The 15,409-nt window shown below is 41.4% G+C and overlaps 1 protein-coding gene across 9 annotated transcripts in view; it reads left to right on the top strand.

Annotated features, from left to right (window-relative positions):
- Positions 1-5,709, top strand: part of AK9 (adenylate kinase 9) — a 113,913-nt gene extending 108,204 nt beyond the window's left edge. For 6 of the 9 annotated variants that reach the window (XM_045080216.1, XM_045080212.1, XM_045080217.1 and 3 more), the window contains 5 exons: positions 454-623; positions 842-940; positions 2,970-3,072; positions 4,439-4,604; positions 5,007-5,709. In XM_045080216.1, coding sequence (XP_044936151.1) covers positions 454-623; positions 842-940; positions 2,970-3,072; positions 4,439-4,604; positions 5,007-5,209 — 741 coding nt within the window. In that variant the 3' untranslated portion in view covers positions 5,210-5,709. Of the gene's footprint in view, positions 1-453; positions 628-841; positions 941-2,969; positions 3,073-4,438; positions 4,605-5,006 lie in introns of those variants that run through there. The other 3 variants (XM_013056687.2, XM_045080221.1, XR_006606815.1) reach the window with 2 other exon arrangements.
- Positions 5,710-15,409: the final 9,700 nt, after the last annotated feature.

Raw genomic sequence — 15,409 nt, forward strand, 5'->3', positions numbered from 1 at the left:
TAAAACTGGAGGTGCCATTGGAGATCATGCATCCAGTCTGCCCCCTCCGTGGTGCAGAGAGCAGACTGAAGCTAGAGAGAGGACTCCTCCGCCAAACAGCCCCCAGCTAGCTCCTGGTCCCGCAGAACCAGAAGACTGGCCAGTGAGTGATGGGCGTGCCCCCAGTGCCTGGCAACAGAGCATGAGCTCCAGAAATATTGCACATGTGAATTAGCGAGTGAGTGAGTGAGTAAATAGTGAGAGAGATCAGGAGAAAGCCCTTGGGTGTCATCACTTGGGACCATCACTCTAAGGATGGTCCTTCCCGCCAGGAGGGAGTTACTACAGAGCAGAGAGCCCCTGGGAGCTGGGTTGCTGCTGCAGATGGAGAGTAGCAGGAGAGCCCCCCGGGGTGTTTGACCGGCAGAGGACTCCAGTTTTGAATGGTCTTATTGCTGTAATCGTTTCCTGCAGAAATTTTTGGAGAATCCAGAATTGTATGTGCCTCCATTAGCCCCTCATTCACTGCCACCTGCTGACATGATCCCCAAAAGGCTGACACTGTCAGAACTGAAGAGCCGATTCCCCAAGTGTGCGGAGCTGCAGGGCTACTGTCCAGTGACCTATCAGGACGGCAACCACAGGCAGGTCCTGCCCCCAGGGGAAAGGAGGGCGGCATCTCTACTCAGGATAGGCAGTTCCCATAACAGTCATAACATCTGGGTCAAAGGTCACTATTATTTAACTGGAAAATGCTTTATTTCTTCCTTGAGTTACATAGATAGAACATGAAACATTTTTGACACTTTATTTATACAGTACCATGTATTAATTATACAATCTTTTTCTTCTCATCCTTCAGATATGAGGCCCTTGTACCTGGTAACATTAAATTTGCTTTGGAGTATCGTGATCGTATATATATTTGTGAGACTAGAGAAAAACTTGAGAAATTTTTGAGGTGAGACTACTCCCCAAGTTACCAATGTTGAATATCTTCTGTGTTCAATGCACCATGCTGGGGTGTGTGTGTGTGTGCATAAATATATTTGTGTGTGCTGACACACGTACGCAACATACACACAAACATCAAACATGCATACACACTCATACATGCATGCGTAATGATGACTAAGAAGTGGTTCTTGCTGTCCCAAAGCCTGAGGCTCTGAGGTATGTTGGACTTTACACACCTGTTTACAGCAGAATGCACTGGCACTTAGGGTGGTGACATCCCAGGGGTTCTGGTAACAGGTAGCCCCAAAGTCTGACTGAATAGTCTGCTGGAGTAAGGCCTGAGCGGGGAGTGGGAATGGGATAGATGAAGGGAAAGAGGGACATGTTCCAAGCAGAGAGACCTACAAACCTCACCCAGGGGAATCCCAGCACGGCAAGAAATCCAGCACGGCTAGGCATGGTGTGGACGAAAGGAAAAGGACTGAGAGGTGAGGCTGGAGATGGCAGCAGGGCCAGAGGGCGAAGGTCAGAGAAAATCACCAGGAGGTATTAGAACTTGACCCAAAAGGCAGTATGAATACATTAACTGGTTTTGCATATTATATTCAAATTTGCTTTGGGAACAGACTATCACTGGAGTGTTGATAATGGATTGGAGGCAGGAATACCAGTGTTGAGGCTGTTAGAATGATCCTGCCCAAAATACTACAGCACGTCTGAGGTCCCCCATGAAGACTAGTGTGGGGAAAGCAGTGGGCTTAGGACCAAGCTCTGAGAAACATCAACAAATGTGAGGAGAAGAGCTTGCAAAGAGAATGATCAAGAACCTACAGAGTGGCAAAGGAGAGCCAGGTCGGGGAGGCTCTGGGAGCGGGGGACGAGAGAAGGTCTCAGGGAGCTGGCGGCGGTAGCCCTGCACTGGGGGATGCCAGCAGTGGCCAACAAGCTTAAACACAGTTTAGAGGTCAAGCAAGAGAAGAACTGAAAAGTGTGTCAGAGTTTGGTTGTAAGAGGTCATCGGTGAACCTGGCAGAAATGGTTTCAGTAGAGTGAGCGGAGTGGAAGGTAACTACAGTAGCCACCTCCGGAGCCCAGAGATCACACACACAGAGGTTACCTACAGAGGGTGAAGCCCCTGGGGGAAGCCGGCTGGGTGTGAGAGCACAGGGCATGGTGGGGTCTGCGGCAGACAGGCCAACGGGCAGGCCCCAAGTAAGGAGAGCGTCGTGCCAGATGTTTCTGTCTGACAAGGTGAAAACCAGATTTCTTTTTCTTTTTAAACCAAATCGTTCTTTTTGTTGTTGTTAATGTTCTTGACTGATCTAAATTTCTGAAAATACTGTGTGGATCAGATGGGACGGAATTTGTGCAGTAGTGTGTTACTTCTACTAACGCTCACGGTTTGAAGAAGTTCAAAAAGAAAAGACACTAGTTGCTAGAAGTGAATTAGGATGGAAGGAGTGAAGGTTGTTTGTCTCTTTCCTTCTTTTTCCAATGAGGGAGCTAGGAGCGCATTTAAATGGAGGGGAATGGGGAGGATCCCATAAAGAAGGAAAGGCAGAAGGGGAGAGAGAGAAATGACTCTGGGGGGGGTGGGATCCAAAGTGGGGCGGAGAGTGGGGAGAGGGCGGAGGCAGCTCTGACGGGGAGGTTAGCTCCCCCCAGGAAAGAGGAAGCGTGGGGCTCTGCCTGTGGTGAGTGGTTGAGGAAGTGCCATGGGCGAGCTTCTGTTTGTATATAACACGGCATCTGTGTCAAGGGTTCCCTGGGAGTCAGGAGGATGCAGAGAACAAAGCCTATCGTTGCTGTGAAAAACAAGAAAAGTGAGACATAAGTGAGCAGCCCTGGGGACCAGGTAAAGTGCAGGTCACCGCTCTCTAGCAGCCACCATCTTCTCACTTGTCACTTTCCCTCCAGGGGAGAAAACCAGCTGGTGAACTTGAGCTCTTAGTCCCCTCTGACACATCCCCAGTCCCGTGTACTCACGGGGACTGTGCTTGTGAGCATCCGTCTGACCAACTCTGTGTTCTCAGGTTGCCAGAGAAATACTGGAGCCAGAAGCTTCCGTACAAACTGCCCCCGTTGAAGGAGCCCATCCATCTCACGAGCCTTCCTTTGCCTGGATACCTGGAACAGGTTTGGTTCCGTGATTGTCTGTGCACATACATTAGTAGACTACAATGATCTCTTTTCTTTTTTCTTTTTTTTTTTTTTTTTTTTTTTTTTTTTTTTTTTTTTTTTTGGTAACACTGAAATGCAAGGCAGAGTTTTCTGACTTGAAGCTGCAAATCCCCTCTGAACCTATTTTGGTTTTGGGTGGCTGGGAAAATAAGAAATGAGAAAACCTCCTGCTTCTCTAGCGCATTTCCAGATATCTGCAACAAAGCGGAGAGAGGGGAGATTGTCATGAAATTGTTTACATCTGACTTGTGGTTAGATTCTTACTTTGAATTTCAGGGTCTGTAAAACTTTTTTTTTTTAAAGATTTTATTTATTTATCAGAGGGGGGGGGGAGAGAGCAAGCACAGGCAGACAGAATGGCAGGCAGAATGGCAGGCAGAGGGAGAAGCAGGCTCCCCGCCGAGCAAGGAGCCCGATGTGGGACTTGATCCTAGGATGCTGGGATCATGACCTGAGCCGAAGGCAGCTGCTTAACCAACTGAGCCACCCAGGCGTCCCAGGGTCTGTAAAACTTTTTAAATTTGAAAGGTTCAGTCTCTGAGAGCTTTGCTCACTGCTCCGAAGTGTTGAGTTGCGGTACCACCACTGCAGCTGAACCACCCAACTCATATTTTGCCGCAAATCTAGGGGCAAATGCCCCCCAAAGCTACTCGAGTCACATTTTATTTATCTAAATATAAATCTTTTTAAACACAATAAAACTTAGCTGTAATCAACCACTATTTTAAAAGCTCTTTTAAATTTTTCTATAAAATTAATGCCTGGGGCACAATTTCATACCTTTCTCAGAAACTTTTAACCACTTCCTTTTTTTTGGCTTGCCTAGATGGTAAGCCTTCAGTCTGGTTTAATATTGAAAGGCAAGATGAAGCTCACCAGAGAGGAGTATTCTCATAAAAGGCCACGTTTCATCAGGAGGGCCTTGCCTCTTCTTTGCCCGCACAGGGCTCCAGAATCTTTGCTGTGGTGACCGACAACGGTGGTCTCTGGAATTTCTTGCAGGTGGTCAAGGGCCCTGACAGCAGAGGCAGTCTGGCCAGTTCTGGAAGTAGAAAATGGGCCAAGACAAATCGAAGCCTAGGGACCACTTCCTTCCTTAATATTTTGTTATGGAAAATGTCAAATGTAAAAACAGAAAGAATTGTGTAATGAGGCCCGTGTCTCTATCAGCCACCTGCCATTCAGCCAATTTGTAATTTTCAGTCTTTCTAATCAAAAGTACTTTGTGTTCCTTTCCACATTGGTTAAGTGGTCATAGAACCACCTTATAAGCCCCGTCCCCAACGCCAAAGAATAACCTCTTTATCTTTTTGCCACTAAGAGAAGAAGCCAAACTCACATATGCCTGTGGTCTACATTGTGCCGCCTACAGGGTATTGCAACCTCACTGATTAAAGCAATGAATGCCGCAGGGTGCTTAAAGCCCAAATTCCCCTTCTTGAGTGTAAAGAGATCTGCACTACTGTATATAGCATTTCACCTAAAAGGTATGTGCTTTTTAATGAGATGCTACTCAGAACTAATTTTACATTATTTGTAGGGTATGCCGTAAATATATTGAATTGTTGAGCTGAGTCAGCTGCCTGCATTAGTGTGCGTGTTTCTGTGTTGACAGTGAATACTTTACTGAAAATATCAGATTTGAGTTTCTAGCCTTTAAAGCAAGGACTACGAGTAATACAATCGGCTTTCAATAATCCATGCCATAGAGCATGGTGAATAGAGGCATTTATGATCTAAAATGGAATAATCCTTAAATCTTACTTGGGATTTGGATATCTTCTCAGCGATAGCTGTGCAACAATCTCACACACAAAGTTCTCTTTCTTTTCAATTTAGTGATTCACTAACCTAACAGAAAACATTCAGTTCTCTGACGTTTTCTACAGCTTTCAATCCACAAAGTTCTGAATATTCAAGAAGGAAATATAAGAAGAAATTGGAGCAGTTTGTGGAGAGATGTGAACTCATCACATACCTGGGTGCCAAGATGACCAGAAAATACAAGGAACCTCAGTTTAGAGCCATTGACTTTGATCATAAATTACAGACCTTTCTCTCCCTTAGAAATATAGACCCAGTTAATGGATAGTTTGCTTGGGCAACTGCAACCAGGACGTCAAGAGTTATCTGAAAGGGGTAGAAGGAAATAGGTTGAAAACCTGGCCCTGTCTGCTGTACTTTTTCCCTTCTGAGTGCTACACGTGGCTGCGAGCCCTCAAAAGCTCTACTGGCCTGGAAGAAGTGCTCTTCTGGAAGCATACGTCTTGACATAATTTAAAAATGTATTTCTATTTGCCAGAACATCATGCTTTAATGACATAGTTATTCCATTTAGAATATTTAGGTAACTTATTTTACTTAATAAACCTATCGTTCAATTTCCATTTTAACATTTTCAGCCTCTGTTAAAGAAAATTACTCAGTAAATGTTAGAAAGCTTCAAGAAATAAATAAATTAACATTGATATAAATAAAATAGAAACATTGGTTACACTTTCAACATAAAGAGCTGTTTGGAAAATTCATGAACCTAAAACATTTTATCATTTTCCTAACAAAATAAATGCATTTAAGATAACTGAATGGCTGCCTCTTTTCTTTTTCTTAAATATTCAAGGAGTAAGCTTTATACATTATTTTGTAATTAGAAATCACGGGGAGTTTTGAGAAGGATGAATCTGGAGTCTTATCACTTTCCAGAAGTATATATGTTAGAGGAAAACTCACTAAATTGCATTTGAATGATATTTTTAAAATATTATCAATTTTTCAACAGCAGTATATGAAATGTAGAATATGATAGCAAGATTGGCTCTTCAAAATATAAAAAATACAACCACTAATTGTGTGATCTTGGGTAAATCTGTTTCTGTGAGCCTTTTTTTTTTTTTTATAAGATTTTATTTATTTATTTGTCAGAGAGAGAGGGAGAGAGTGAGCACAGGCAGACAGAATGGCAGGCAGAGACAGAGGGAGAGGCAGGCTCCCTGCCGAGCAAGGAGCCCGATGTGGGACTCGATCCCAGGACGCTGGGATCATGACCTGAGCCGAAGGCAGCTGCTTAACCAACTGAGCCACCCAGGCGTCCCGAGCCTTTGTTTTTTAATCTCTAAAATGAGTTAGTTCATCTTTTTCCAGCTTAATGAGGTTAACTGACAAGATTATATATATATATATATATATATATATATATATATATATGTTTATATATATATATATATATTTAAAATGTACAACATGGTGATTTTGATACAGGTCTGCATTGTGAAATACGTCCCACAATCAAGTTAATTAACTCATTCATCACCTCACATAGTTACTTTGTGCGTGTCTCTATGTGTGTGTAATGAGAACCCTAAGAGCCACTCTGTTAGCAAAATTTAAGTATACAATACAGTATTATCAACTATAGTCACCATACTGTACATTAGATCCTCAGATTTTATTCATATAATTGAAAGTTTGTACCTTTTGTCAAATATCTCCCAATTCTCCTACCGCCCAGCCCTTGGCAACAAACCTTTCTACTTACTTTTCTTCTAATGAGCCTGAACTTTTTGGTATCATGTGTTTCACAAATACATGATGCCATTCAGTATTTGTCCTTCTCTGTCCAGCTAGCTTGTCTCACTTAGCACAATATCCTTCAGGTTCACCCATGTTGTCTTTGACCCTACAATTTCAATAATGTTATTTAAAAACTAGAAGGCTGTCCTATATATTTTTGTATAATATATTTTCATAACAAAATATGTTGAAACAAAAGAAAAAATAAGAATTGAGATTCTAACCACAGAGTGAAAGACATTCCAGGAATTAACTAACATGTGCATTTACCACATGTGAGCCAGGCATGGTGAAGTCTGCTCAGTCTATACCAGCACGGATATATTTATGAGGACCTCTCTCAGTCCAGGGTAAGAAATAAAAATGTGAACAGATACACATCACCCCTACAAAATGCAGGAAATATGGGGCCTAGAAATTGCAGCACTACTGAATTAGTCTTATAAAATCTCTATAAAGTGTGGGTCCCTATAAAGATGCCCTATTGGCACTGAACATTGTCAATTACTCTTCTGTGCCCCTCAAATACATTTAAGCCACGAGCTTTAGACTATAGTTTCCACCTGCTGCAGTTATCAGTCAACTGTCACAGCCTGCAATGATGTTTTTGATGCCCTTCATAATGTCAAAGGACTTCTACCAACTGCTCGATGACTGTGACCCTCTCGTTCCTTCAAACTCTAGCTGGGTTCTCCATTGACCCAATTCACCCAGAAGCCAGTAGGTACTGGGCTTTGTTGAAGTCTTTGCAGCTTCCAGGGAGAAAAGATGGGGAAGAAGGGTGGAGATTGAATTCGGAGGGGAAAAAGAAAAAACCTGGTTAGCCTCTTCTGTATCAATATTCACTCTGTAAGTGATCTTACAAGAATTTACAATCTATATTCTGATAATTCTAATATTAATACCCCAAATTCTGTTCTCACCTCTGAACTCCAGACTCTTGTCTACATATACCTACTGTATATCTTTACTTGGTTATCTGTTTGACATCTCAAATTTAATATGCTCGCCCCATACTGTTATTCACCCAACTTCTCTCTCTCCAGCTTTCTCCCAAATTATTTCATGGTAATAATGTACACTCAGTTGATATGGTCCCAAACCTAGGGATGAAACTGGATTGCATTCTCTTCTTCACTCCCCACATCCAGTCTTTCAGCAAGTCCCGTCAAAGGTTACCTCCAAAATATACCATGAGTCTGGGCTCTTCTCATGTTGTGTACTGCTCTCACCTACTTTCCATGCTTCTGCTCATGTTCCTCTAGTATCAACTTTCCGTCCAGCACCTGGAGCAGTCTTTAAATATATAAATCAGATTTCATCATTCTCTATTCAAAATCTTCCAATGGCTTCCTACTTCAGTTAAAATAAAATCTAAACTCTCTACTCTTGTCAGATGTGTGATTGATTTTATATATCAACTTGGAGGGTTTTTTGGATGAGATTCAAATGTAAATCAGTGAACTGAGACTAAGAATGACCTCCATAATGTGGGTGGGCCCTATCTAATTAGTTGAAGGCCCGAATAAAACAAACAGTGCAACCTCCTTGAGTAAAGGTAATTCTCCAGCAGACTGCCTTCAGACTTTATTTGCACCATCAACTCTTCTGGCTCTCAAGCCTGTCAACTAACACTACAGATTTTAGACTTCCCAACCTCTATTATCACTGAGCCAATTCCTTCAAATAAAAGCAAATCTCTCTACATAACATATTGGTTCTGTTTATTCTTGAGAACTCTGGCTAACATAGCGTAAAACACCTTGCTTGATCTAGTCCTGCCTCACTTTCAATATCCATTCTTTTATCTGTTCCCTCCTTCTTTTGGATTAAGTAGGGCCTGTTAATTTCATCATCTCTGAAGTTTTTTAAAGTTATGCACTCTCTCTATCCATTGAATAGCTATCACTTCTCTTAACATTATGCTTAGTCTGAAGATAATCAGTGCCTCTATCTTTAAAACACTTAATACTATTCATCAGTTTGCCATCTTGAATATTATTTTATTCAGTATTTCAGAACTAGTTTATTATCCAAATTCAACATTTTCTTTTCATAATCCATGTTTATAAAGATTTCCCTCATGTTTGCTATTTTTCTCTCTGTCACCTCCTTCCTACATCTCAGACTTTCCTTGTAGGGTTATTTTCCTTCCTATAGTAGGGTTTTGTTAGGGGTTAATACTTTCAAATTTGTTTGTCCAAAACTGTTTTGTTGTTGTCCTTGTTCCTTATGATAGTTTTATGGTATAAAAAAAATAAATGACAATCTCAAAAAGGCTATATCTATTTAAAAATTGAATCAATAAATAATAACCTTCCAAAATGGGAAGTGCCAGGCCCAGGTCCTTCATGGGTAAATTTTATGAAACATTTAAGGAAGAAATTATACCATTTCTCTACAAAATCTCTATCTCTCTATCAATCTCTTTCAGAAGATAGAATCAGAGGGAATACATTCTAATTCATCCTTTGAGGATACCACTGCCCTAATACCCTAATATCAAAACTAGACAAAGACATTACAAGAAAAGAAAACTACAGACCAACAGCTCTCATAAACATGGATGTAAAAACCCTACACAAAATATTAGCAAATTGAATCCACTAAGTATAGAAAGAATTATACACCACAACCAAGGAATTTATCCCAGTTATGCAAGGCTGGTTCCACCTTCAAAAATCAATTAAAGTAATCCACCACATTAATAGGTTAAAGAAAAATTACACGGTCATATCAATAGATGCAGAAAAAGCATTTGACAAAATCCAACACTCATTCATACTAGAAACACTCACTGAACTAGGAATAGAAGAGAGCTTCAACTTGATAGATCATTTACAAAGACCTGAAGCTTACACCATATTTAATGGTGAGAAACTAGAAGCTTCCCCACTAGGAGCAAAAATAAAGATGTTTCATCTCACCACTTTTTCTCAACATTATACTGGAAGTCCTAACTAATGCAGTAATACAAGAAAAGGAAGTAAAAGTTATACTAATTGAGAAGGAAGAAATAAAAATTCCTTTGTTTACAGATGACATGATCACCTACGCAGAAAATACAAGGAAACAACCAAAAAAACCTGGAATTAATAAGTGTTACAACAAGGTTACAGTAAACAATGTTAATATATAAGTCAATCATTTTCATATATGCCAGCAATGAACAGATGAAATTTGAAATTGAAACACAATACCATTTATATTAGCACCCAAATAAAATACTTAGGTATAAATCTAATAAAATATGTATAATATGTATATGAGAAAAACTTTAAAACTGTGTTGACTGAAATAAAAAAAAAAACTAACTTAAATGCAGAGGTATTCCATGTTCACAGGAAGACTCAATATTGTCAAGATCTCAGTCTTCCCAACTTGATCTGCATATTCAATGCAATCCCAATAAAAATCCCAGTTAGTTATGTTGTGAATACCAACAAACTGATTCTGAAGTTTATACAGAGAGGCAAAAGACCTGGAATAGCCAGCATAATATTGAAGGAAAAGAACAGAGTCAGAGGACTGATACCACTCAACTTCAAGATTTTTTATAGGGCTTCAATAATCAAGACAGTGTCATTTTGGCAAAAGAATTGACAAGTAGATCAGTGGAACAGAAAAGAGAACATAATTATATATACCCAACTGATCTTTGACAAATGAGCAAAGATGGTCTTTCCAACAAATGGTGTTGGACATCCACATGGAAAAAAATGAATCTAGACACAGATTTTTTACACCCTTCATAAAATCACCCCAAAATGGATCACAGATCAAAATGTAAAATGCAAAATTATAAAATCCCTAGAAGATAACACGGGAGACACAGGAGAACCTAGATGACCTTGAATAAGGCAATGACTTTTTAGATACAACACCAGAAGCATGATCCATGAAAGAAATGATCGATAAACAGGACTTCATTAAAATGAAAAACTTCTGACTGTGCCAAAACCCAGTCAAAATAATAAGAGGACAAACCTCAGACTGGGAGAAAATACTTGCAAAAATATATATCTGATTAAAAACTATTATTCAAAATATACAAAGGACTCTTAAAACTCAATAATGAGAAAACAACCCAGTCTAAAAATGAGTAACAGACCCGAATAGACAATACACCGAGAAGATATGCAGATGGAAATATGCACATGAAAAGGTGCTCCACATTTCCTTGGGGAAATGCAAATTAAAACAATGAGATACCATTACACACCTGTTAGAACAGCCAAGATCCAGAACACTGACAAATACCAAATAAGGGTGTGGAATAATGAGAATAATGAGAATTCTGTTCATCGCTGGTAGGAATGCAAAACACTACAGTCGCTTTGGGAGACAGCTTGGCAGCTGATTACAAAACTCAACAGCTAAACGTACTCTTACCATATGAGCCAGCAACAGCATTCCTTGATATTTACCCCAAAGAGCTGAAAACTTACGTCCTCACAATGATGTTGGAGGTTATCACTCCACTCAAGACTTCCTGCTTCCACTGTTGCTGTGGAGAACTCAGCTGTCAGTTAACTGGGTTTCTCTGATAGGTAATTAGTATTTTCTTTCTACATCCTTTTAAGATCTCTTTATCTCTGGTGTTCTGCACTTTGACTACAAGGTATCTAGTTGTGAATTTTTGTTTGTTTAGCCTTCTTGGAATCTGTTATGTTTCCCAAATCTGAAGACTTGTGTTTTGCACCAATTTTGGAAAATTCTCATCAGCGTCTTTAAATATTGTTTCTCTCTCATTCTCACTAATCTTTCTATCTGGAATCCCAATTAGATTATATGACAAATCATTCTTATTCTCTTCTCTGTGTCCCTTGACCTCCCTTACATACTTTCCATCTCCTTTTTTTCAGACTGGCTTTCTGGGTAATATTTTTAGATTTACCTTTTAGGTACATCAACTTCATTTGTTCTATCTGTCCATGGAGTTTTGTGTGTGGTTATGTATAAACGTTATTATACTATTATCCATTGATTTTAAATTTCATTGATTCCATTTTAACTTCTGGAAGGACTTTCCAAGTAGTAGTTCTTTTTAAAATTCTGAAAGGTTACAAATTTTTGGAGGAGACTTGTCCTTCTCACCTTGAGCCAAGACCAAGAAAGATATGTTCTCTTGCTATCTCCCTTTGCCAGGAGGCAGATTTGTTGTTGTTATTTTTTCCCCTAGCCCACACTTTCATGGAGATTGTAGCCCTTCTGAGGGGTCTGCTTTCTGCAGAAGGGTCTCTGTTCGGACTCCCTACCGCATACACATCAAAGGCGTTGTCTTCTGGTCCCAGTTTACCCATTAAAACCTAAGCCTCTGGCTTCTGGTTTCACTAAACAGCATGGCTAAGGATTTCCATGGCTCCAAAGCTAGTTTATTACTCTGATTTCAATTCCATTTTTCAGCCCTTTACTTTCCTTTAATTTCTGTTATGCATTTTCTGCTGTCATTTCTAGCTATCCTGCAGTGGAAGCTTTCTTCATAATTGTCATAAAAGGCTTTCATAACTTCCCGTATTGTCAGAATCAGACATCTTTTCCAATGAAGATTGTCAGATAAAACAGAATGCTCAATTAAATCTGAATTTTATTTTATTTTTTTTAAAGATTATTTATTTATTTGACAGACAGAAATCACATGCAGGCAGAGAGGCAGGCAGAGAGAGAAGAGGACACAGGCTCCCGGCTGAGCAGAGAGCCTGATGCGGGACTCAATCCCAGGACCCTGAGATCATGACCTGAGCTGAAGGCAGAGGCTTAACCCACAGAGTCACCCAGGCGCCCCTAAATCTGAATTTTAGATGATGATATAACATACGTTATTTTAGTATAAGAATGCCCATGCTATATTGTTCATTATTTATCTGAAGTTCAAGTTTTGCTGCATGTCCCATGTTTTTATTTGCAAAATCTGGTAACCTTGCTTCTGATCTCCTCCCCCTCTTTGTGCTCCCAGGCCTTTCTGTCGCTCAGAATCAGCAAGCTCACTTCCAGTCTCAGAGCCTTTATACTTGCTTTTCCCTTACCTGGAACATCCTTATCCCAGACCTCCACAAAGCTGGCTCCATATCATGGAGATCTCAGCTCAATGTCACCCTACTCCCTCCACTTGCCCTGTCAATCTTTATCATCATTATAAAACTTAGCACTTTCTGAAATTACATGATCTGTTCACTTGTGTTTTTGTCTTTTCTCTTCTTTGTAGAGTTTAAGGCTCACGAGGGCAAGGGCCTTGTTAGTTGCTGCATCCCCAGCACCTGACACAGAGCCTGCTACTTAGTAGGCGCCGAATAAATATTTGTTGCATGAATAACTGGCACCCCAAAACCTGTTCTGCAGGATGTAAAGTTATGAAGATCAGCGGGAGGTAGAAACAGCCGGCAATAACCAAAGAGAACAAAAACAAATATGTCAAGAAAAGTCAATATGGATCTTAAACAAAACTGCCTTGAAGAGGGGCGCCCGGGTGGCTCAGTGGGTTAAAGCCTCTGCCTTTGGCTCAGGTCATGATCCCAGGGTCCTGGGATCGAGCCCCACATCGGGCTCTCTACTCAGCGGGGAGCCTGCTTCCTCCTCTCTCTGCCTGCCTCTCTGCCTCCTTGTGATCTTGTGATTTCTGTGTGTCAAATAAATAAATAAATCTTTAAAAAAAAAAAAAAACTGCCTTGAAGAAAGGACTGATCTCGGCGGTGAGTGGCAGACACTGGGAGATCCCCAAGACCCACCTCCTATCACGGAGCTTGAGCTGTAGTGAGCAGGGACTGAAACAGAGAGTGGAAGTGCCTGGTTTAACTGGGCTCTGATCTTCAGCTGGCTTGAGGACCTGCATTGGACCAATGTTTTTCCTGCAGTTCTGTGGCAGTGAGAAACAATGGGGTAGCTGGCCCCTCACTCACTTTTCTACTGATGTAGAAGTCAGGCAGGGCACACTCGGATCCCGCTTGGATCCCCATAAACCCTGGGATTTAGAGGCAATTCAAGACAAAGGGAAAACTTCAGAAAAGGGGCTAATTTAATACAAACTAGTGAAATTTTAAAAGAACCAGGCTGGTAAATCACATCCTCAGTTTCAAAATCTTGGAGGCTGGGGCGCCTGGGTGGCTCAGTTGGTTAAGCATCTGCCTTTGGCTCAGGTCATGATCCCTGGATCCTGGGATAGAGCCCCACATCGGGCTCCCTACTTCGTGGGGAGTCTGCTTCTGCCTCTGCCCCTCCCCTCTGCTCCTGCTCTCTCTCTCTCTGAAATAAATAAAAATCCTTAAAATAAATAAATAAATCTTGAAGGCTAATAGGTGGCATGCTGGAGATCTGGAAGTATATATTGGGAGGGATAAATTATAGATGGTCCCTGACTGATGACAGTGTGACTTGGAATTTTTGGATTTTACAATGATGTGGAAAGCAATACATATTCAGTAGAAACTGTACTTCAGATTTTGAATTTTGATCATTTGCCAGGCTAGTGGTGCTGGTCACTGGCGGCGAGCTGCAGCTCCCAGTCAGCCACTTAATCACAGTGAGGGTAAACGACCCATACACTTAGACATACACAACCACTCCGTACCCGGACAGCCACTGGTTTTCACTTTCAGTGCAGTATTCAATAAATTACAGGAGTGAATAACGAACATTTACTACAAAATAGGCTTCCTGTTAGAAGGCCAAATATCTGATTTGGATCAGCTGCAGGTCCATGTCTATGTTCCGAGTACGTTTAAGGTAAGCTATGATGTTCAGTCAGTTTGGTGTATTAAATGACTTACAATATTTTTAACTTATGATATTTTCAAATTACGATGGGTCTATCACCACACAGCCTCATTGTAAATGGAGGAAGATCTGTGTAAGCAATTAGGTACTGGTGAATCATAAACTGAGAGAATGAAAATGCTGAAATAGTTGGAGAGAGAAGTAGGAGGGGGCTGGTAGGCCATATCAAGAAGCTTGGCCTTCATCAGGAGGGTACATGGGAGTCACGCTGGATTTTAATCAGGAGAGTGACTCCAGTCTCTGGATGTGATCTGCACTTGGAGAGCTCTCCCTCCTCCTGTGCATTGGAGAGGACAGGACTGCAAGGAAGACTGGTCAGAAAGACAATGAAAGCCTGAATAAGCACAACGCTAATTCTAATCCTAGTAGATATGAACTCAACCAAACACCAAATCCATTACCCACCTAATACTGGTTACCCCACAGCCACCCATCCCAGCTGACACTGGTGTTAACGTCTCCATTTTACAGGTACAGTAACCAGGTTGAGAGGATGAGGGCTCTGCCCAAGATTACTCAGTACCCAGTTCCGTCTGACTAGATCGCCTCTCTTCACTCCCTTGCACTAGGCATAGGAAGTGGGAAGGAAAAGGAGAAGACATGTGCAAAATAATTAGGAGGCAAATAATAATAATTATTACATTAGCATTACACGAAGACAGTGGTGATGACGGTAAGGAAGGCAAAGGCGATTTCATTCATTCGTCTCACACTCAACGTGAGCTTCCGCGCCTGGGAAAAGACAAAGCTGGTTAAGTGCCGAGGACAGACATCCTGTCGAACGCGGCCGAAAACTTACACCGTCGCGGCGACAACGCCACGCCCCATCCGCCGCCCCCGGTGCTCCGCAGTCGCCACAGCGGCCCCGCCCCGGGCGCCTCCGCGGCCACGTGGTCCGGCGTCCGCGCGCAGGCTCCCGGCGCCGGCGCTTCCGGGTTGGCGGCGGCGTCGC

Source organism: Mustela putorius, unplaced genomic scaffold (genome assembly GCF_011764305.1).
Source record: "Mustela putorius furo isolate JIRA1106 unplaced genomic scaffold, ASM1176430v1.1 tig00000450_pilon_pilon_pilon, whole genome shotgun sequence".
NCBI lineage: Eukaryota > Metazoa > Chordata > Mammalia > Carnivora > Mustelidae > Mustela > Mustela putorius.